The sequence below is a fragment of the Perna viridis genome, chromosome 6, assembly GCF_037379345.1.
Source record: "Perna viridis isolate PV_CMFRI_1.1 ecotype Kerala chromosome 6, ASM3737934v1, whole genome shotgun sequence".
NCBI lineage: Eukaryota > Metazoa > Mollusca > Bivalvia > Mytilida > Mytilidae > Perna > Perna viridis.
The window spans coordinates 36,118,804-36,142,539 of record NC_142450.1 but is presented as its reverse complement, the minus strand read 5'-3'; the positions used below and the strand labels follow the sequence as shown (position 1 = coordinate 36,142,539).

Genomic DNA, 23,736 nt, shown 5'->3' with positions numbered 1-23,736 from the left:
AAAAAATATAGAAACATTCCTTAAAAGTACCTAGCCTATGGCAAGCTGTTGTGGAATTTATTCCCATTTATTGATATCAATACATATTTAATAACATATTAATATTGATTAACGTGTAAATAAATATTTATTAACATGTTGATAAATATTTATCAACATGTGCACAAATGATTTATTGATATCATTATATAGATGAATTAGTAACATGTTGATAAATTATTTATAAATGTCAATAAATTGAAGGATTTTATAACATGGTAATAAATATTTACTAACATGTTAATACATCTTATTCTGGATAATGCATGTCGGACAATATCTAATAAAATAAGCAATTACAAACAATTTCTCACCCACACGGTTAAACCACCTATAGTGGCACCCACAATTCATCTATTTATTGATATCAATAAATGATATAATAACATGTTAATAAATATTTATTAACGTGTTGATAAATCGATATATCAATATCAATAATCATTTGTTAACATGCTGAGAAATATTTATTAACGTATGGATAATTCATTTATTGATATCAATATTTATTCATTAACGTGTGAATAAATATGTTATTTTTAATAATTTATCCTTAATATCAATAATTCATTTATTGATATTAATAAATCGGTAATAAATTCCACAACGGCTTTCTATAGAGAACCAACAAATTAAAAGCTTGTTTCAAATCAAATAAGGCATAAATAAAGGCAGGGACATTCTCCCAAGGATTTATAAATATAATTATATCTATATTTAATTCCTTGATTCCCCGAAAAAGGTAAGACCATGGGATAAGAGTTTTTAATCTATTCCGGGTATTTGTCGTCGCTTTCGTGGCCAATTTTGGATATTAGTATTGTTTAACTATTTCCGCTTTCAACATGGCGGAAAAAATCGCTCAAGATTTGGAACATGCCTCTCAAATTGTTCTGGTACGTTTGCTTTATGATAAATTGAAATAATTTAGTACAAAAAGCAACACTTAAACAAATATCGGTCTACTCTTTTCATAATTTCCACCGTATTTCACATATTTGATGACGCTGAGCTGGAAGTCAATCAACAATAGGCTCTACTCTGAATTTCTTCTGAAGCTCTGTTCCAATAACGGTATCGGGTCTGTTCGCCCTAGTAACTGGCCCATTCGATTTATTTTCCATTCGCCTTATATATATGGGGTAGGCATTGCCTAAATCAGCGAGCACCGTGAGCTTTACCATACATTACATGTACCGTCTGTATTAATCCCTTTTGGGATTCAGTGTCAGCAGCCGTTTTATGATTTGGCCATCAGAAAACAGCTCTGGACACTGAATCTCAAAAAGGATTACGTCTGTAAGAGACTCATAAAAATAAAAATGGAAATTACAGGGGAGGGACCCAGATGAAAATTATTGCTTCGCAAATGCCATTATTTTCATTTATATTTCAGTAGCAAGTGAAATCAATATTTTGATTTGAAAATCTACCTTGTTAATTGATGGGGAAGTTTTTTTTTCAATAAATGAACAACATCAGAAAAAATAAGTTTTTTCCAAAATTCCATCCCCATACCGCTCTTTCCCCTCGCCTTCAAAATGGTCGATAGCTTTAAAGCACTTCGCAATACTTTACATTTTTTATCTCTTAAGGGCATCTCTAGCAACATCCTTTTCAGTTTTGGCCCATTAAATCAATCTGTACAGATACCATAGATATTACAGTTCTCCATGTATGGTGGGAATATTTTACACATATCACAGCTGCAAATTCAAACAAGGAAATGATTGCCTTTCCTATCTTAGAGAAGCAATGCTTCGATTTGGAAAATATAGCCGGAGTTATATTTTTTTCCAAGGTGGGTTAGGTTCTTGTCAACAGCAACAGTGGAACAGCGAAGATACCCATACGTACATCCATGTGTTTCCCGAACTTTTCAAAAACAGCATATTTACTTCTTTTAATTAGTAAAAAAAAAAGAGAAAGGCTCGACAACTATCAAAGCAGATGAATTTATTTTTACTGAAACATAATCTAAACCGATTTATTTTTATTTGTTTGTTTGAGGAAGCAATGGATTTTCTCCGTAAGGACAGTCACATTTTGTTACTTCCGGGACTTTTTTCATTAGTATATTGGGGAACCTTAAGGGAAATTTAGATACATGTAGTACATGTAATAACCGTAGAGCTCACACCGCTTCAGGGCGCTCGCTATTAATATTTAAAGAAGGAAAGAAGACGATATTGGAAATTCTTGCACAATCCTGATCAGTATTCTAGACTAGTCCATTGCCAGCAACAGATGAGGTTGTCTGGCAGGCTATATTTCTGACTGATGCCACCCTTACAACTAGCATCTGACATGATGGAAGTCACTACAAATGAGTATTAGTGCAAATTTCCTCTGACCCTGCAACCCTCCTCTTTTTATTTGGATATTGATATGTCCGGTTGGGGTCAGAACAATGTGCCATACATCAGCTTAGAGTTTACATTTGGGAACATGAGGGAGGAGTTTGAAATTAGTTTTGCCCATATTATGGTTATAGGCAGGCTTAAGAGGTCAAAAGGGTGATCTGATTAACAGTGAATTTTGATGAAGTAGGGATTATATGTCATCCTACACGTTTAATTGGTGTTTCACTAATGACAGGTATTTTAAAAACTCCTCACAATTTACCCTTAAATATGACATCACATACATACTAATATTTGTTTCAAAAGCTGAAGCCATGAAAAATTCCTCAATTCAACCAACCCAATTTACGATTATAGGTAATCTGACTAGATCTCCCCACACAATGTATTTACATTGGTTTGTGTAAACTTGTCTGTTTTAAAAATCATTGCCATGACTGATCTCTGACATAGTGCATGATAGTTACTACAAATTTAAAAATTTGTGAAGAAGTTGAACGGAAACAGTTTTTTTTATGTATGTGAAGTTGGATATTGTTTAAATACATGTACATATATTGATCTACAGACCATAACTCTGAAATCAGTAGTAAAGATTGACATCTAGTTTAAACCTATTTTCAAAATTTTATGGGAACAGTTTTGTTGACATGGACATCACACAAATCTGGCAGTTTCAAAAGATAATTGATAATCATTTATATTATGGTTACTTTTGTTAATTTTATCAAATATTGTCAATTTTGGATATGTTTTCACCACTTCCAAGTTGTTTACTACTTTTCCATAATGATACTCAGTTGAAATGAATGATTTCGCCCTAGTGTGAATAGTGTTTGACATGTGTTTGGGAGCTTCGTTACTGTTGCTAGATTATTTACCAATTATACTCACTTGCAATATGGCAGATGCCACTGGCTTGGCAGGACATGCTTACCCTTTCTGGAGCACCTGATGTTGGTGGTTTTTTTTGGTTTTTTTTTTTTGTGAGAATTCATATTACTAGTTCTTTATTTTTTTGATTGATGTCTTGTTTCTCTTTAGTGTTTATGTGTTATCTATTTTATTTGGTGCACTACATTGTCATATAAAAAAACCCTCCCACATGTCAACTCGTCAGATTTGTGCACATACATGAAAGTATTTTTTGCACCAAAATGTACATGCTGGTTTCATTATAAATACTTCCTGAAAATTTGCAACTGACACTGTTTCTGGGTACGCCAGAGTAATACATGTACATGATACTTCAAATGCTAAAAATATGAAAGTAACAATGACTAGCGATCTTGAAAAGTTAGGGAAGAATGCACTCCCCGGATAATGACATGAATATCATAATTTTGTGAAAACCCCATAACAATAAAATGAAAAATTGTTACATCTTGAATACGTCCGGCATCAGCAAAAATTGTGCAGTAAAATTTTCCTCCATGGTTAAATTGTAATTCTAAGTTTTACAAATTTTAAAATTCTGAACGCTTCATTGTCCATTATTTTTAGTAAAATTTTGTTATTTCATTTTCTATTACAGAAAAATTGTCTAAGGAGTGCCCTAGACTGCAGGATTTGGGCCATCTGCAAGCCTGTAATTGCCTCTAAACCACTAGTGTAAAGGCTGTGTCTCAGCATTTTTAAAGCCTCCCGCTTTTCTAATTCAGCCTGCTACCCTTAAATGTAGTGATATCCATGTAGAATTAAGGATTTCATTCCCAATTTTTGTTGCAACCTTAAAATTTATGACAAGGCCTAATTTAAAATGTCCAATCTTTTCAATCATTCTTTCTCCAACCGTGTGTACATTTTGGTAGGTAGGAATATAATTTTATTTCATGACTTAAAACAATTAATATCAGTGTTTAATTCATTTTTAGCTCACCTGGCCAAAGGCCATGTGAGCTATTGCCATCACTTGGCATCTGTTGTCGTCATCGTTGTCTTTGTTAACAATTATACAAAACTCTTCTCCTCTGAAACTAGAACCAAACTTAGTATAAATGTTCCTTGGGGTATCCTGCATAGAACTGATGTGGGAATTTTTTATCTGTCAAAAAACATGGCCGCCGTTGCTAAAAATAGAATGTAAGGGTCAGACAGTATTTACATTTATCTCCACATTTATTCACATTTATGTATTCACATTTATCTCCAAAACCGTTAGGTTTAGCCGAATTCTGACATGGGATAAAATAATTCAGCATGAAAAGATCTGTCTGTGGTTAAATTTTGGTAAAAATTTGTTGACCCATGTTAGAGTTATTGCCCTTTTTGGACTTTATTTGCTGTTTTTAATGTTATTATTTTAAAAAATCTTCTCCTCAGAAACTACTTTACATAATTGAATGAAAGTTGGTATTTTTGTTTTAAAGGACATCCTTAACAAAATGACCGTTTGGATTTTTGATCTGTTATAAAGCATGGCTGCTGTTACTGAAAATTGAACATTGGGGTCAGACAGCAGATTTTTGCATATATCTCCAAAACAGTTAGGTTTAACCAAAATCTGACATGGGGTAAAATTATATAGCATGAAGAGATCTATCTGTGGTCAAATTTTGGTGAAATTTGTTGACCCATGTTTGAGTTATTGCCCTTTTTGGATGTTTTTTTTTTCTGTTTATGATGTTACTTTACAAAAAAAATCTTCTCAGAAACTGCTCTACAGAATTCAATGAAAGTTGACATTTTTATTTTATAGGGTATCCTTAACGAAATGACAGATTTTTGATCGCTGAAAAAACCTGGCTGCCGTTTCTAAAAATAGAACAATGGGGTCAGCAGATTTTTGCATACATCTCCAAATCTGTTAGGTTTAGCCAATATCTTATAATTGCTTAAATGATCCTTATTATAAGGCTTACAAATATGTCCAATTAATCAAATGGAGTCCAATTGTCTGACAACTCCTTGTTAGAGTTATTGCCCTTAAAAGGCAAAAATTGAACCAGGTGAGCAATTCAGGCTCCTGGAGCCTCTTGTTTTGGTATCTTTTCAAAGATAAAAACCATTGATTTTTGCTGAATAATAAGAATTAAAAAGAATTTCTGAAGAGATAACAACCAACATTTTAATCACCACGATTTGTTTGCTTGAACCAGTTGGGAAATTTATCACTGAATCTTGGAAGAAAAAGATATGATTTCATGTGTGAAATTCAACCAATCTGTGGCTTTGAATAATAGATTAATTAAGCCCTGGTGTACATGCCCTTGTACTTATTTTTTCTCTTTTCAGGCTGCTCCAAATATTGTAACACCTGAACAAAGGGTAGCAGCTGAACATATTATACTTGAATTTAGGAAGACAAAACTACCATACAATATTTGCAAATATATTCTAGGTATGAAAGATTATTTAAATTTCTGCGTAAACAACAGAAAACTGATGAAGTTCAGATATTTACTAAACAAAAATATATAATAAATATGTATTGCTATATGTTGAAGAATGGTGGTAATGTTGTTACCGGTAGTTGATTTGATACATAAGACATATACTTATAATGGTAACTAGGTTTTTTATGAATGAGTCATCAATGAACCTAATTGGGTTCGTGAAAATGGCAAAAAAATTGAAATACAATGTGCTAGATATTTTACTTTTAAGGCCAATATACAATGTAGCACTGATTTGTGGTATTATGTTCTCCAGGCCAAAAAAGCAATATGCTTCGAAGTACTAAAATCTCTAGACCAGTATAGCACTGTGCTTTTGGACACTTCAATAAATCTCCAGGCCAATATAGCACTGATCTGTGGCTTTATGTTCTCTGGACCAATACACATCTGTAGCGCTGTGCTTTGAGGCAAATTTTCTCAAGGCCGATATAGCACTGTGATTTGCAATACTTTACTCTGCATGGCCCATAAAGCTGTCAGACCTGTGGTAGGCAATTTCTAATTTGTTTAACTATACGACTATAGGGATGGTAAGTTGATTATGTACCTTGTATATTCAGAAAGTATTCCATGTATTTATTTTTACATTATGGTTTTTGTCATACACAAGTTGGAGTAAAATAGGTTTCTACATCAATATGTCCACTATAGAAAGCTTCATTTTTGTACCCCACAACATGATGTGAGACAGTATTAGATATCCTTTGAAAGTTGTGCATCCATCTGTCTGTCCCCTGACGGTTTCCAGATGATAACTTGGAAAACAGATTAATAAATTTTTATGAAACTTGGCACAACTGTTAAGTACCATTTAACATATGTTAAGATCAATTTTCAGCAAAATCAATATTGCATTTTTGAGTCAAGTCATTTTAAACATTTGCCATCCCCCTTTTTTCATGATTACATGGTGTGGTATTATTAAATGTTCCATAAATGCCCTATTTTAAGTCTTCCAACATCGTGAACAATTTTTCATAACTCTTCTCCTTTGACGCCACAAACCAATAAGAACCAAACTTGGTATGAATATTTCTTAGGGTATTCTGCCTAGAACTAATTTAGGGATTTTTTATCTGTTGAAAAACACAGCCACTGTTACCAAAAGTTAGGGGTCAGACAGTAGGTTTTTGGTTTTTCTGTAAATCTTAAAAGCTGTTAGGTAAAGTCAAATTCTAAAATGGTAAAAGTATTCATCATGCTGGGATTTAGTTAGTGGTTAAATTTTAGTGTGAATCTGTTAAGCTGTGTTTTGAGATATTGCCCTTATTGGACCTTTTTTTACTGGTAATACCGGTATTTTTAATGTTATTACTTTTAATAATATAATCTTCTCTGAAACCACTAGCCCAATTGGAATCAAACTCAGTGTGTATATTTCTTGGAGTATTCTGCTGAGAACTGGTAAAGGAACTTTTGATCTGTCAAAAAAACATAACTGCAGTTACTGAAAATAGAACATTCATGTAGGGGTCAGTCAGTAGTTTTTTTTTGCATATTTCTCAAAAATCTTAAGGTTTAGCGAAATTCTGACACAGGGGTAAAAGTGTTCAGCATGCCAAGATGCCTTTGTGGTTAAATTTGGAGTTATTGCCCTTTTGTTGACGCATATATTTCCAAAACTGATACTTTTAGCTAAATTCTGACTGGGATAAAAGGGCTATTTGTTGTTAAATTTTGTTTGAATCTGTTAAGCCATGTTGGAGTTATTGCCCTTTTTGGACATTTATATTTTTTTGCTATTTTTGATGTTATTATTAATGAAAATCTCCGGTGAAACTACTGAATAAAATTCAAGAAAAGTTGATATGACACATTGTTATGTATAAGCATTTTCTTTCTTTTTTTTTTTTTTTCAAAAAATAGAATGGGCTAATTAAGCTAGGTGAAAGATTCAGTCTCTTTATAGCCTCCAGTTTAATAATACTCAAAGTACAGAACTACAATCAGTTACGTGTAGGAATACCTTTAGGCGAACTTTCATTGTAAGAAAAAATGCAATAATTAAGGCCCCATCATGAAAGTGGCAGTCACTCTGTCTGTCCGTCCATTACAAACTCAAGTCCAGGCTGTAACTTTTTTAGCTCACCTGACCAGGAGCCATGTGAGCTATTGCCATCACTTGGCATCCGTTGTCCTCATTCTCCTTTTCATCGTCCATTACTAAAAATAGAACATAGGGGTCAGACAGTAGTTTTTCATATATATCTCCAAGACCTTCATGTTTAGCCAAACTCTGACATGGGTTAAAGTGTTTAGCATGATGAGATCTATCTGTGGTCAAATTTTCATTATAATCTGTTATGCCATATTGGAATTATTGCCCTTTTTCGACATTTTTTTTTGCTATTTTTAATGTTATTTCTTTCCAAAATCTTCTAGTCTGACACTACATGACCAATTGAAACAAAACTTTGTATGAATGTTCCTTGTGGTATCCTACATAGAACTGATGTGGATATTTTTGATCCGTCGAATAACATGACCACTGTTACTAAAGATAGAACATAGAGGTCAGGCAGTAGTTTTTCACTTATATCTCCAAAATCTTTAGGTTTAGCCAAATTCTGACTATGAGATAAGTGTTCAGCATGATGAGATCTATCTGTGGTCAAACTTTCATTTTTATCTGTTTTATTGCCCTTTTTCGGCATTTTTTTGGCTATTTTTATTAGATTTATCTGTGGTCAAAATATTCTTATAAAAACATTAAAAAAACTTCCAATTTTGAGTTGGTATACTTATCCCAAATCCGTATATATGGCTTAATTGTCACTGGGGGTCCACAGAGATGGATTCCATCTCCATGATTTCTAGTTTATTTTTAATGTTGTCAAATGCAAGTAACCAGTAGTAAATATAAGCTTACTGGTATATTTCAGAAGATGACATAGGTACTTGCATACTTTTCTTCAGTGTCAAAACTTGTGCAACATGTTTTTTTTAATTTAGTTTTCACTTTATAATTCCTAGAAAGCAGCAAGTGTGATTATGTGTTGTTTCAAGCAGCTACAACCATCAAAGAGAGTGTCATTAGAGAATGGTCACTGCTGGAAGCATCAGACATTGAAGCTTTGCGATCATTCCTACTTCATTACATCACACAACATATCACGTAAGTTACAGAAGTGATGGAGACAAATTTTTAGTGTTGACATACTTTTTGTGGTACATCAATGTTGTTATACTTTTTGTGGTACATCAATGTTGGTATACTTTTTTCTGAATCGATAGTATTTTAAGATTAGAAAAACAGTGATATTCTTAGGAACTAAAGGAAACTTCATTGAGACCAAACCACAAAAATACACAGCTACATTAAAGCACATGCTATACCCACCCCACTTCTCTCATTTTGAAGAAACATTGCTCTGAAATGAAAATTTGGCAATTAATTAATGGTAAAGAGGAATTTTCTTTCATGAAGACTTGCATTATATAAAACCAAATATAAAAATTTGTCTAAAAGATCCTTTTGTCATATTGTGTGGCATTTAGACATACAGACGGACTACAGTATACCATAGTAGGTCAGTCTAAAACCATGCATACATTTCATGTATGCAGCCATGAAATGAAAAAGTACACTATGGTATGTTCAACAATAAAGGTATGATTCAAAAAGAAGTATCCACCTTTTGTTTTGCATATCAATATCTCAGTAGGAAAATTTTAGAGAGGTCCTTTGATATTTATATAGATACTTACATTGTCAGCATTTTTAGTTATAATACTGTATAAAAAAATGCTCACACTTAATATAATTAGCAGTATTTGTCTAGTTTACAGAGTTATGTGAGGGAACAGATTCTACAGACTGTGGCAGTCATTCTAAAAAGAGGAACCATAGATGTCAAAGGTGCTAGCTGTGATGGCTTGTTTCAGGATGTGACCACTCTGGTTGCAAGTGGCAACGTCACTATGGTAATTAAACTGTGAATCTCATGAATGCAACTTCCCCAAATACTGGTGAATACTTTCAGTGAAATTTGAAAGGAATGAAGATGTACATGGGTGATTATTGGGTAATGCAAGGGAGGTAATTCAGCTTGATGATTTAACATGTCAAGCTCAACTCTAAAAAATTGCCCTATGGATTTTGATGAACATTGATAAGTAGAATAGGCATTATATGTAGATGTGCAAGAATGAGAATAATTCATGTCAGGTTATTGCTGAAGATATTTTATTGTTTTTTTCTTACATATTAAATCAAGCTATTGAAGTCCACATGATTCAAGTATTTGAGTGAAAAAAAGCTGTGAAAACTAGAAATAATGTGAACTAATGCACAAAAAAGAATACCTTTTTAGGTACTATAGGGGGATCAGGATAAAAGCCCCCCCCCATGAGAAATTATTTTATCAATTATGAATAATATTTCTATTAGTACTGAAAGTGTAAAATTTTTAATTTAATTTCTAAATTGTTAACATTTTAAATTTTTGTGTCTTTTTAAGACAATATTTTATCAATAAAATGATAACTGTTTTCAAATATGCACTCTTTAAAAAGGAAATATATCTAAAAACAGTCATTTTGTTTTCTTTTTAAAAAGTGTATTACTGGCAGCTTTTCTTATTTCATTGATGAAATTTCAAATGATTCTGGTAATAAGAAATATAACATCAAATATTAAATGAGTATACCCTTGAAAAAAAATATACACAGAAATTGAACCATTTTATTACAAACAAAAACTTCCTAAATGCACTAAACAGAATTGAAAATTACACAAAAAAAGACGGAACACAAATAAAATGCAAAACCAATTTAAAAGGAACAGTCACAACAAAAGAAAATAAAAAAAAATTTAAAAATACACAAAAAAAAAACCAACTAAACAAACAAAAATAAAAACAAAAATAAATATATATTTTTACATTAACATTAGTATTATAAGATGGCGTGCTTTTGTCTGGGGGGGCTTTTATCCAGGGGGATTTTGTCTGGGGGGCTTATGTCCTAGACCCTACTACAGGTACATATATAAATTAACTTCTACCAATAAAGCACTTTTCTTCTTTGTTTTTGTTTTTTATACTCCTTTTAAATTGATCATTGTATATAGTGATCCATAAATTAACCATGTGTTCAATTTTCTTTTTTATCTGTTTTTTTTCTGTCCATCACACTTTTAGAAGTGGTTTAGGAATCATCTATTTATCTTGTAAGAGAAACTTTTCTTAAACTACCCTATGGCTCTTGAATAAACTTTATGCATGAAGAGAGATATGTCTGCAAGGGGAGATAATTTAACTACAAATTTACATCTGATTCAAAATCAAGTAGATAGTTTACATTTTATGTAAAAGTGCAAAATTTAAGGTGCAGGTTTTTTGTTGGTGATTGAAGTTAACTCAAATATGTTGTACCTAAAAGGGAGTTTATTCACAGCATTTCTAGTTGGTGCTCATTTCCATGGATTCTGGCTACTGTATTAATTAATGGATATAAAAATATTTTGTATTAATTTGCGTGGATTGAAACGATGATGAGTCTTTTATAGTATCAAAAAAATATTGTTTGTACATTTTTTTTTTTTATTTTGTTTTTTTTTTTGTTTTTGTTTTTTGGTGCTAATATGTAAATGGTACAAATGGCAAAACCAGAAAAGATCTTATATTTAGTAAATCCTTTAAACACTTAAATGTGAATACATAGTGATCTTTATTTCAGCAATTGGTTGCCTGTTCAATGCTGACTGCTCTGCTTAATGAATACTCCAGTTCAAGTAGGACTAGTAGTGTTGGGTTTACTTGGGAGTTCCATGCAAAGTGTAAAAGAGCCTTTGAGGTAAAGTTTTAAAATATAGATTTGGGAAACTTTACAAATAGTCTGTTTTTTTTTTAATTCCAGTTTTAAATGTTAATTTACAAGTTTTTTACTATGCTAAATTACTGGAAAACTTTGTTTCATTACATGTCTAATCATCATTATATCAGATTGAAACATATATAATATTCAGTGTATCTGAATGTATTGAAGTAAATCTTATTTTTTTAATAATCAGGAGAAAGATTTGAAGAGAGTTTTCCAGTTTGCTCTGCAAGTAATGCATGAGTTAGAGAAACAACCAAATCCATTGCCAAGGGAGGCAACAGCAGTACTGAACAGGCTTCTGTCTATATCTGAGCATGTTCTCTGCTGGGAATTCACACCTAAAGCTTGTATCTTTTTATCACTAGATATTTGATTGTAATTTACATTTCTACTTGATTTCAGTTCAAGCCCATTTTTGATTTGATCATAATTTTCTTTCTTTTTATTTGTTATGTATTTCTCAGTTTATAAATACCAAACATCTGTGCTTACGATTGATGTGCACAATCAAACAGAATTTAATAATTTCTTTTTCTAATTCCATTGTCATTCTGACATTTTTGTTGCTAAGTGCCAGTTATTGAAAAAACACTGATAATTGTATTTTTCAATTCCTATGTTGACAAAAATGTAATTTTTCATTAATTTGAAAAGAAATAATTATTTAGTAGGAACGATTACCTTCAGAAGAAATTTTGACACAAAATAAGGCAGTTAATATTTGTTTCTGTCAAACTACCAACAACTGAAAATCATCTTGGAAACAAAATCATGGCTGATTTGACAATGTAAACATTGTGATCAGGATTTAAAATGTCATCCGACTTGAACAATTCACATTTTACCGAGAAGCAATTTTGTGATATGAATGAGCAAGTTATTTGAAACATTTTAAATATCTGTAGGTGTCAATAAAACTGTAGATCAATTTTTATTTCAAATTTGAACAATATATTATGAATGTGACGCCAAGGCATAAAATGTATTTATCTTAGTATCTTACATCTTAGGAATAATCCATATTAAAATAGCAATTGAAGGACAACTGACAGAAATGGCGAAATGCTGAACTGATAACTTTGTTGATGATGTTCCACTGGTTATCCTACTATTTGAATATTTAAATGAGTAATATTGCTCTGATACAATTTCTGGTATATGGCATTTTATATGTGTCTCTTTTCTCTGTTGAAAGATATATGCTCGAAAAGCATGATTTAGAAAAACTTTATCTGTGTGATCTTTAATCTTTGATTATCTTTTCTATCATTTCTTTAACTACATCTAATAGATCGTCGACAGATTGGGTCATTTGAAATGAATCAAAATGTAGCACTTAAACCCAACCAGAATTGGAGGGATACTTTGTTGGACAAGTCTGTGTTAGAGTTATTTTTTAATGTAAGTTTATGTATTAGATACGACATGTTATCTGTTTCAACATGAAAATTTAATCAGTCAGAAAACTGAAAACCAAGGCTATGTCCTACTGAATTTTATTTTATACAACCTTGATCATCCTAGGCTAAGATTAGATCACATGAGTTAGATACATAAAATGGCATAAAATTGTACTAAAACACTACGGCATAGCAAAAAATTGTGAAATCAACATTTTCGTACAATTTTTGGTGGCTTTATGCACCTTTTTTATGAACTTAAGCCCCTGTGTATCACAATGCAATACTGAATATTTGGTCGTATTCCTTTCAGAATTTGTTCATTATTATACTTTTAATTTGCAATTATTTTTATGATAACAAACTGTGTTGCATTATATTTCATGTTTCAATATTGCCATGTAAACATTGAAATGTTTTTGTCAGGCTTAATTTTTTTAAAATTCCACAACACAAATTTATAGATGAAATTTCCTGATCCTCAATCTGATTGAAAACAACAATTCTTTGTTAGTTCAATCAACCCTATGTTGGAAATTCCTGATGACTACAATCATTTTTAGGGATATTCAGTTATTTCCCATGGTTAAGCATAATGCAAAAAAAAAACCAAAAAAGCTTTTTTATGGACACAATTTATTGGAGTGAATTATAAAAATTGATTTTCACTTCATTTCCATACAGTAAATTCTGAAATATATAAGTTTTTGTTATCTGGTAAATGCCTCTATTGCAAAATGAAATTGTGAAAATCAGTTGGTTTATAGTGACAAAAATATTAATGGTTAAGGAAGTTCTACCAGTACTGATTAGTTAAAACTACTATATTTTCTGCTTATTTCACCACAGATATATAAGAGAGTTCGACACAATTCTGACATGGCTAATCACTGTCTACAGTGTATATCACAGCTGGCATCACTACATGGACCTATTTTCCCAGATGACAAGTCAAAGTGCCAGTATCTAGCCTTTTTCCTTGGAGGATTTCTTCCGATGTTGTCAGGGTAAGGTGTTATTTCAAAGCCCTGTAGCTTAAATAGAAATAATTCATTAAAACTCCACTTTACTTTTGTTTTACTATGAGCTGGCCATTCTTGTTTGCCTTATTTTACCCTTTGCAGTAGCAATTCAAAATTTCACAATATTCCTGTATTTTAATGAAAACTGTTAATCTAAGGTTTTTTTTATGGCAGAGGTGTAAAGTTTAGGAATCATCTTATCTATTTATTTGTCAGTCCTCCTGATTACATTGCAATAGTCCTCTTCCGTAACCATTCAGTGGCATTTGATGAATCTTAGTGTGAAGATTTTGCATCATATAGGTAAAACAGTACTATTTCTCAGTATTTTAGGTTTGCCTTTCGTGTACCCTACTCACATAAATACTTCCAGACATTGTGATTGGACAAATTGTGCTGATACCCAATATGTTTTATTAATTCCAGAATCTAACATTATAATACATTTAAAAAATTGCATTTTATTTTTTAAAACAATTTTATATAAATATTATGATTTTTCAAAATTTATGTGCCATTCGCAGAAGAATGGTGAACTTTGACCCCAAACATCATCTGCTTAAGATACCAAAGAAACGAGACGGTTATGCTATGATTTTGCTCACAATTTTAGTTGGGGAAATGAAGATATGACTGGAAAAAGTCAGTTTATAGCTCTGTCATTGTTTTAAAGGGGTGATTTTGTCAAAAGTTTTACTATTGTCGCCTTTGGGAAATAAATAGTAGTGTTTTACCTATAGATGTGCATGATGGACAATATGCCATTATTATTGGCAGTTGCTATGGAAATAGGATAGTCTAACATTAGGGTTTTATGTGTTCACATGTGATTCATTGTTTTATGTTCATTACAGTATAGATTTACAAGACTTTGAGAACCTTGGAATATCCAATACTTTCAAGAATGTGGTTCAAACATTCCATTCCACCATTTTTATGGGGATTCCACCTGACCTAATGGAGAGTTTTCTACAGAATCTGACACATCAGACATGCTCAGTTGGAAGGGCTGCAGCCATGGAAGAAGCAGTAAGTTTCAAACAGTGAGAGATGGAGTGGACATGCACAGTCAAACTTTGGTTGCTCATACTTCAAGGGACTATTCAATTGTGTTTGAGTTATACGGAGTTCAAGAATTAAAGTTCAGAGATTTCCAGTTTTCTATGACTTTATCATTTGAACTTGCTTACTTCTACTAAGTTTTCTTAGATCTTGGGAATTTTTTATTCGTTTTCAAAAGGTTTTGTTTGTAGGCATTACAATTACTTGGGATGATTTAAAAAACTTACAGAGTTTTGAGTTTATAGGTTAATATTTAGTTTTCTTTACATTTTGGCTTGACTCTTTCATCATGCTGACTTAGGAACATTCTCTCTCTTCAATCAGTACCATGTCAAATAAAAACTACCTAATAATTGACATAGGTATTGAGATAGCAAGGGTTATTTTCATAGATTTATTATCATGCGGACCAACAGTTTAGTTTAAATGATATTGATTATATAGGAGAGAAAGGTTTGGAATTCTAAAAGATGTTTTTTAGAAATTCTATGTATTAAAGCCATCTAAGTTTGACTGTAGTGATATTCTCTAAACGTTTGCGTACCAATACTCAACTTCTTTTATAGGCAGTTATTAGTTTTATGCAATTAAGATGGCTTAAGGAAGTAGACTAGGGTAAGGGAAATAATTCATGATATCAGTGATATGTTTGTATCATATTGATTTTCACCAAAGCCTATCAAGCTTTCATCTGAAATAGAATGAAATGAATCCATGTTACTTTGATGCTCAAATACTGAATACAGATGTTCCAATGATTTGTTAGAGTTGTGTCCCTTACCCTAGGTCTACCTCCTTAAGAAGCCAGATTTTCAAACTGAGATTTACTATTCCAATTTTACCAGTTCTGCATTTTGTTTGCTTTATAAAAAAAAATCCTGTGATGAAAAAAATGTGTTTTTGAAGGGATTTTGTAAAAGTTTGTGACAGGTTTTACTATATTACTATAAAAAAAAAACAATTTTGACCTTGTACAATTAAAAGAATAAATCTGTAGAAACAAAACAAATTATTTTGCTCTGGATCATTGGCTTGAAAAATACAATGCTGTTAATAAAAAAAAAATTGAGTTATAACAAGACAATACATTTGTTACTCTACATATTGATGATAAACATACTTGTGTGATAAACTGACTTAAGGTAAAAATCTGTACATCTTTGGCATCAGGTTATAAAAGACAACAAAGACATTTTTTCTCAATATTTCACAGAGAACTAAACTTTTAATGAACCTCTTTGTATGTTACCAGTTGCACAAAGATGACACTTTATACATGGAGGCATATGAAAATATGTTAGAAAGTTGGATGGAACTGGTTAACAAACTGAAAGATGTTTGTGTAGAGTCACTGAAACCCAAGGCTGTGGAGGTGTTTAATACATATATCCAGTGTCATATTAGTGGTCCTGAAGGAACTAGGACTCAGGTAAGGTATAACTAAGTGGTCCCGAGGTAACTAGCACTCGGGTATGGTATAACTAAGTGGTTTCGAGGTTACTAGCACTCCGGTATGGTATAACTAAGTGGTCCATAGGTAAGTAGTACTTGGGTATGGTATAACTAAGTGGTCCCAAGGTAACTAGCACTCGGGTATGGTATAACTAAGTGGTTTCGAGGTTACTAGCACTCCGGTATGGTATAACTAAGTGGTCCATAGGTAACTAGCATTCAGGTATGGTATAACTAAGTGGTTCCGAGGTAAGTAGCATTCTGGTATGGTATAACTAAGTGGTCCCTAGGTAACTAGTACTTGGGTATGGGGTATGGTATAACTAAGTGATCCCAAAGTATATTTATTTGTTGTTGGGGTTTAACGTCAGAGCAGCAATATTTCGGCTATATTCAGACAATGAACATGAAATGTATGATAAAATGAACATGAAATGACAACTGGGATGGGACACAAGGATAATAGGGTCGACAAATATTTTGGTTGACACTAGAAAAAAGGGGGATGGGTAGGGTCGGGCAATTTAGCCTCCTGTGGCAGAGCACAAAGGTACATACTCCTATTGAATACCACAGCTGGGTTCTTTAACGTTCGAGGAATGTGGCATCTTTCCTAACACGGTGCACCACTATGGTTTGCGGTCAGCTTTTCCGTATTATAGCCTGACAACCCCAGCATGTGACACGCCAGGGGTACCCCATTCCATCACCTGGGGCACACAACCCAGTTGCTCTGTGGGCAGAGCGCCCTAGCCCTCGACTAGGGTTCTGAGCACTATTTAGTTGCCTTTTACAACAAGCTTAGCGCTGCTGCAGGCCTATTCTTTTGACACCCGGACCTGCACGGGTCGATCCCAAAGTAACTAGCACTCAGGTATGGTATAACTAAGTGGTTCTGAGGTAACTAGCACTCGGGTATGGTATAACTAAGTGGTCCCGAGGTAATTAGCACTTGGGTATGGTATAACTGAGTGGTCCCAAGGTAACTAGCACTCTAGTATGGTATAACTAAATGAACCTTAGGTAACTAGTACTTGGGTATGGGGTATGGTATAACTAAGTGGTCCTGAGGTAACTTGCACTCTGGTATGGTATAACTAAGTGGTCCCTAGGTAACTAGTACTTGGGTATGGTATAAGTAAGTGGTCCCAAGGTAACTAGCACTCTAGTATGGTATAACTAAGTGGTTCCGAGGTAACTAGCATTCTGGTATGGTATAACTAAGTGGTCCATAGGTAACTAGTGCTTGGGTATGGGGTATGGTATAACTAAGTGGTTCTGAGGTAACTAGCTCTCAGGTATGGTATAACTAAGTTGTCCTGAGGTAACTAACACTCAGGTAAAGTATAACTTGGAAGTATCTAGGTAATTAGCACTCAGGTATGGTATAACTAAGAAATAGTTGACAGATACTCTTGTATCACTTGTTTTACCACAGACTTGCCATTTATGTGGAACAAAGTTGTGTGAAAGTAGGTAGTAAAAATAATGACATCAATGGGCAGCCTGAGGTTAAGAGATGATAAACTGTCTCTATAACCTATTTCTGTTCCTATTTGACAGTTACAGCATTATTTCATATTTTTCAAGACCTGAGGTAACCTAAGGAGTCCTTCATAAATCTAAATGCAGCAATTGTAAAAGTAGAGGTGGCTTGTGGCAACTCCATTTAACCTTGAATGTATAGCCAGTAGCCAATATGTGTTGTACTCCATTGTGTATATTGAAAATGAAATTTTATTTATTCACATAAGTTCTTATTCAAAATTTCTTAGTATCATCTGAATGAATGGGAGATGAAATTTTGTTGAGCCAAAATGAACATGTGATTGTATTTAGATCAATAAAATTGACAGCACCTATTGTATGACATAGTTCATGTTCATTACAGGAAGGGATGGATTCTGTGCTAGATGAAGAGGATATTGATGAGGTTGAGGAAGATGACAGAGAGAGATTTGCTGATGTGCTTTGTTGTATTGGTACTTTAGCTAGGATGATTCCCCACCACAGTATACCTCTGTTGTCTAAGTAAGTCACGTCTGATTTAGGTAGAAGAGAATTAGCAAACTTCACAATTTTAAAATTACATGATTAGTCAATAGAATCATGCAGTTGATAAACATTTGTCAAAAAATCCTCCGAAGTATTAATCATTTGTGATTAGAATATAAGCATAGAGATCATTTCTGCAATATATTTGGTAAAATGAATAATATTTTTGACAAAATGCACTGTATATAAAAAATTCTATCAAATGGATACTTTCCCAATTTATGCTGTCAGATTTGTAGTGATGAAAATGGTAGTCAATTACTGTTTACTATAAATTCATTGTTGGATTAGATTTTTGACATATGCCTAATTCTTACCAAGACTTATATTTAAGTATGCATATTAATAAACCATTTGGTTTATTGTAATCTCAATTTGTAAGATAAAAAAATGAAAGAAGTCTGAATAAACATGCTTCCTTATATTTTGATGCAACTAAGAAATATGTTTTTCATATTTTTTTGGTTTTTGATCCTCTATGATCTAAATACCTTATGTCACCTATTAATGTCAGGAACATTCTTACTGTTCCTGAACAATACACAGAACATAGTCCATAAACAAGTCCTTTTATATCAATTAATATATCTTTTATAATCAGTAAATATATTTCAGGCAATTGTTCAGCTGAATAATATTCTATCATTGCTGCAAATGAAATTAAGATCTAGTCTTTGAACTAAATGAAGATTTGAGGGACTTCTTTTTTGCCTTGAAAGATGTTTTGTAATAAATTTGCCTGAAGGAAAGATAGATTTTGCAAAATATGTCAAGAAGCATTGAATGTGTATAGCATGTTCTATTTAACACATTTATCAGTCAAAATCTTTCATCCTTTCATCGATATTTTTTATAATTGATAAACAGGAAGTGAAGAGCATTTGTTTTAACCAAGTAAATTTGAGGAAAACTTTAAATTGATAAAAAAATGTCTATATTTTTAATAGCTTATGTACATCTAGGAAACAATTATTTTCTTAATCAGATTTTTTTTCATGTAATTTGGAATTAACTTTTGGACAGGTTTTAAAAAAAAATTTAAAAGTGAAATGAAACTTTGTAAATGTGTGTCTGTTAACCCTCTACATTGGAGTGGCAGTCTTCCATATAATCAATAACAAATTTAGGATATCCTACATAGAATTTGTAAGAAATTGTGGTAGGTTTTTGGTTGAAATTACGAATTGTTTTGTGAAATTCAAAATAATAGAATTTTTTACATAAAAAAATGCTTGTACCTAAAATTCTGTCGCACAAAACAAAGGCAATGAGAAAATATTTCCCACATGATCTGTTCCAAAGGTTAACAGGTTTGCATATCTCTGAAATCAGTATTAAGCATTAGCATTCAGTTTATACATTAAATAAAAAAGTAGTTCTTAATTATATGGGAAATTCAAATGTATGGTTACAGATTATTTTACATCATATCTTCTTGATTTGATAATTTTAGGTACTATTTTCACTAGAATCAAAACCTCCAGTGCTACCTGCATTTTGATTTGCATTTAAGGTGCAAATGACCACGTATTGCAAGATTACTAATGTTAAAATTTTCAGGATATTAGAGGACAGAATCTCTCGTTTACATGGCCAGTTACAGAGATTACAACAGTTTGCTTCAGAGGGACATGACTTGTCAATGGATACAACATATCTGACAGTTCTGTACGAAGATTTACATTGGATTATACTGGTTTCTAGTGAGTACATTAACATTATAGAAAAGCTTGTCATTTTTGGTTTTTTTTTCTTGGGTTGTGGTATGTTTTTTTAAGAATAGATGGTTTGATTGATAGCTAATTCATTTATGTTCACATTATGATCCTTTTTGGAAAAGTTATTTTTATTTTGGTTGAAACCTATTAAGCCTTGGACTCTTTGAGTTGTAACTAACAACATGTATATGTATTTAAATTTAGCTAATGTCCTGACTATTGAGTCAGAGGGTGAGACACCTATGATCCCTCCAGATATAATGGAATACACTATTGCATCATCAAAAGAAGTAAATATTGACACTACGCTGAAGGTGCTTGCTTCACCTAATGAAACAGTGGCTTCCATTCCTGGAGCAGACCAACATACAGATGGGGTTGTCAGGTAGGTGGGCAAGTCCAGTGATTAAGTGATTTTCAAAGCTCATTGAAAGATTTTTTGCATAGTCTTTTCTGGATCCTTAATGTGTAGATGTGCAGAATCAAGTAACCCATAGTAGATCATTTAGTTAACAGATTAAATTATGATCTAAATTGTACCATAACATTATTTTATTTATTTTGATGTTCTCATACAGTTTAGTATTTAGATTTTAGATATGTTTTAAGAATGCAGAATTTGAATTTATATGATTTTTAAAAATCTATATGTACATGATCAAGCTTGAAAATGTTTTTCATGTATTCAGGTGTTAAAATCCTTTAAATTGTTGTGTATATTAAAGATTGGTATCAGGAGTTTTCCGGTTGTGTGAGGTAGAGAAGAGGGCCGTTGAAGCTAAGCTAACAGGTGTCATTAGCCCACAGTTAGTTAGTTCTACAATGTGGTTCCTTCATCGATGGTCAAGGTCATACTTACTGCCTGATGAAAACTATTATGCTCAAGTAAGTATATAAAAATAGTTCTAGTTGGTTTCCATTGATATATTCATTTTCCTTTCACATGATTTGTAAGAAAGAAAGGTGTCCATGATTTGCAAGAATGAAAATATCCTCATTTAGATTTATGAATAATGCTCATTTCAATTGCTGACCAATCTGATTTTTGAAAATCTGAACTACTTATATAGGAAAATCCCATGCCTTTAGGAAAGTTTTAAAATTTTGATTGAAGAAAGAAACTTTATGAATATGAGAGCTGCAGTTTATTTATCAAAATATTAAAATTCTAAAACATTTTTAAAAAATGAAACATTTCACAATTGATTGGGAAACAAAAAAAAATCTAAGATTTTGAAGGTAGAATTCATACAATATGCAGTTAAGAAGCTACAAACATTTTCCTTTTCATCTGTCATGGTCATGCTAAAAACCAGTATTTTTTTATCTCAACTAAGCTTTTCTAAATTGTTACTATTCTCCATTCAGATTCTTTAAAGAAATGATTTTTCCTTAATTAGGCTCCTTCAAAAATCTGCAGTAAAGTGCACTATAAGGAACCAGTGGTAAGGTTGCATGGTGTTATTCTCACATTTTAAGCATGATGTTAAGTAAAATAAAGAAGCACATTTAAGTATGGGCCTAGGAAGATAGACTTACATGATTTATAGGTTGGAAAATTGTCTCTCGACTACAGATTTAACTACCAGTATATCAAAAAGGTCTTTTTCTTAAAAAATTGAAGGCAGGTCCATTTCAGGTCTGGCTATTTTTTGTGGGAAAGTTATACTTTTGTAACAGTTTTCATGTTTTATTCAAACTTGAATAAGATAAATGTGCACTATTTCGTCAACAAATATATAATGTGAGGGGTAATATAAGAATCAACTTGTCTGTCTGTCTGTGTACCTTGTAAAAATTATAATTCCTTAACCATTGAAGAGATTCAGATGAAGTAAGGTTTATTTGTTGATGTGTTGGAAGGAGACTAATTATTAAAAGATGATTTCTAACAGAAATACATGTAACATTTAGCCTATGTACTGCTTGTAAGCACAATTCCTCCCAACCTGTTCCATGGATTTTGATGAAATTGTACAGGGTCATCAATTGTTCATGCCTAAAGCAAAATACTTATTTCCAGATGCTTAGAAAGGGAAATGATCTGACTGATGGGTTTTCTGTACTTTGACATATTGAAGTTTAAGCCTATCACTTGGTAAGGTCACTCACAGATCCACAAATCTTGTTGGAGTTCGCTGTTCTTAAAGTTGTGTATGCATTCCTACTAGTTAAAGTGTTTTATAATATTTATTGTACACCCACAAACAAAGTTTGCGGTGGTGTATATAGGAATCACCCTGTCTGTCTGTTTGTCCAACCATCTGTCCACACTTATTGTAAGTATCTTCTTGTACATTTTCATAAAATTCACTGATGTGCAGGGGCATGTAGCTATTATTATTTCTGATTTTGATGTTGTACATGTTTCAAGTAAATCATCATTTAAGAAGGTTTTTGTTGTCTACATCTATAATTTATCTATTATGACAACATAATTTATTCATAAACCATAAGGATTGTATACTTCAATATAACATGAATATATACTAAGTGGTAATTAACATTTAAAAAAATAAAAAATTTAGTGATTTAGACTTATCACATGAATAGTGCTTTCATATTTTTGATGGATTTTCTTTGATATTTGGTGAATGTTGAGTAGCAAAAAAAAGCTTGAATGGAATCAGTTTTTACAGCAATCAGTAAAAGAGGACTTCTTTTTTTAGAGGGAGCTTAGTTTAAAATAATTGATGTAGGCTTATTGCCTGGATAGCTCCTCCATTTTACATGGATTTCCTTCAAACTTTGGTAAAAGGTAAGTAGCATTAAAATCTTGGATGGGATTGATTTTCACATATATTGGTCAAGGTTGATTTTTTTAATTAGGGACTTTGTTAAAGATTAATGATTTAGGCTTGTCACCATGATATGGCCTGTATTTTTTTTACCAATTTTGTTAAAACTGTCATCATTTGGTTCTGATACATAAGGTACCAAGTGGACTGTATCATTCATGAATTTTTTATTTTCAGTTTAGTCAGGCCCTGCTATCATCCTTTGGTTGTGATACATAAGGTTCCCAGTGGACTGTATTATTCATGTTTTTTTTTACTTTCAGTTTAGTGAGGTTCTGCGGTCATCATTTGGACATGATACAGATGGTGTCTTGTGGACTGTATAATTCATGATTTTACTTTCAGTTTAGTCAGGCCCTGCTATCATCATTTGGTCGTGATACTGAAGGTGCTCAGTGGACTGTATCATTCCTATTTACCTGTATAATGAACAACATAAATGCATGGACATCTGAAGACAGTGTACTAGATGATTCATTAGATCTGCTGGTATCCCTGGTGGAAAATAAAGTCAAGTTAGTACTGTTTACTTATTGTCAACAAAATGTTTAAGTGGAACATACAGTAAAACTGCATTGACTAGACACTAAACAAGTGCATGTAGAG

The 23,736-nt window shown here is 32.3% G+C and overlaps 1 protein-coding gene across 1 annotated transcript in view; it reads left to right on the top strand.

Annotated features, from left to right (window-relative positions):
* Nucleotides 1-867: 867 nt before the first annotated feature.
* The window catches only part of LOC148614755 (exportin-4-like), a 38,854-nt gene continuing 15,985 nt past the window's right edge, over nucleotides 868-23,736 (top strand). The window contains exons 1-15 of the mRNA XM_088589086.1: nucleotides 868-935; nucleotides 5,637-5,742; nucleotides 8,774-8,915; nucleotides 9,583-9,724; nucleotides 11,480-11,596; nucleotides 11,814-11,970; nucleotides 12,915-13,024; nucleotides 13,873-14,030; nucleotides 14,900-15,074; nucleotides 16,360-16,536; nucleotides 18,451-18,590; nucleotides 20,175-20,317; nucleotides 20,537-20,717; nucleotides 21,058-21,217; nucleotides 23,476-23,645. Coding sequence (XP_088445212.1) covers nucleotides 885-935; nucleotides 5,637-5,742; nucleotides 8,774-8,915; nucleotides 9,583-9,724; nucleotides 11,480-11,596; nucleotides 11,814-11,970; nucleotides 12,915-13,024; nucleotides 13,873-14,030; nucleotides 14,900-15,074; nucleotides 16,360-16,536; nucleotides 18,451-18,590; nucleotides 20,175-20,317; nucleotides 20,537-20,717; nucleotides 21,058-21,217; nucleotides 23,476-23,645 — 2,129 coding nt within the window. The 5' untranslated portion in view covers nucleotides 868-884. The remainder of the gene's footprint in view (nucleotides 936-5,636; nucleotides 5,743-8,773; nucleotides 8,916-9,582; nucleotides 9,725-11,479; nucleotides 11,597-11,813; nucleotides 11,971-12,914; nucleotides 13,025-13,872; nucleotides 14,031-14,899; nucleotides 15,075-16,359; nucleotides 16,537-18,450; nucleotides 18,591-20,174; nucleotides 20,318-20,536; nucleotides 20,718-21,057; nucleotides 21,218-23,475; nucleotides 23,646-23,736) is intronic.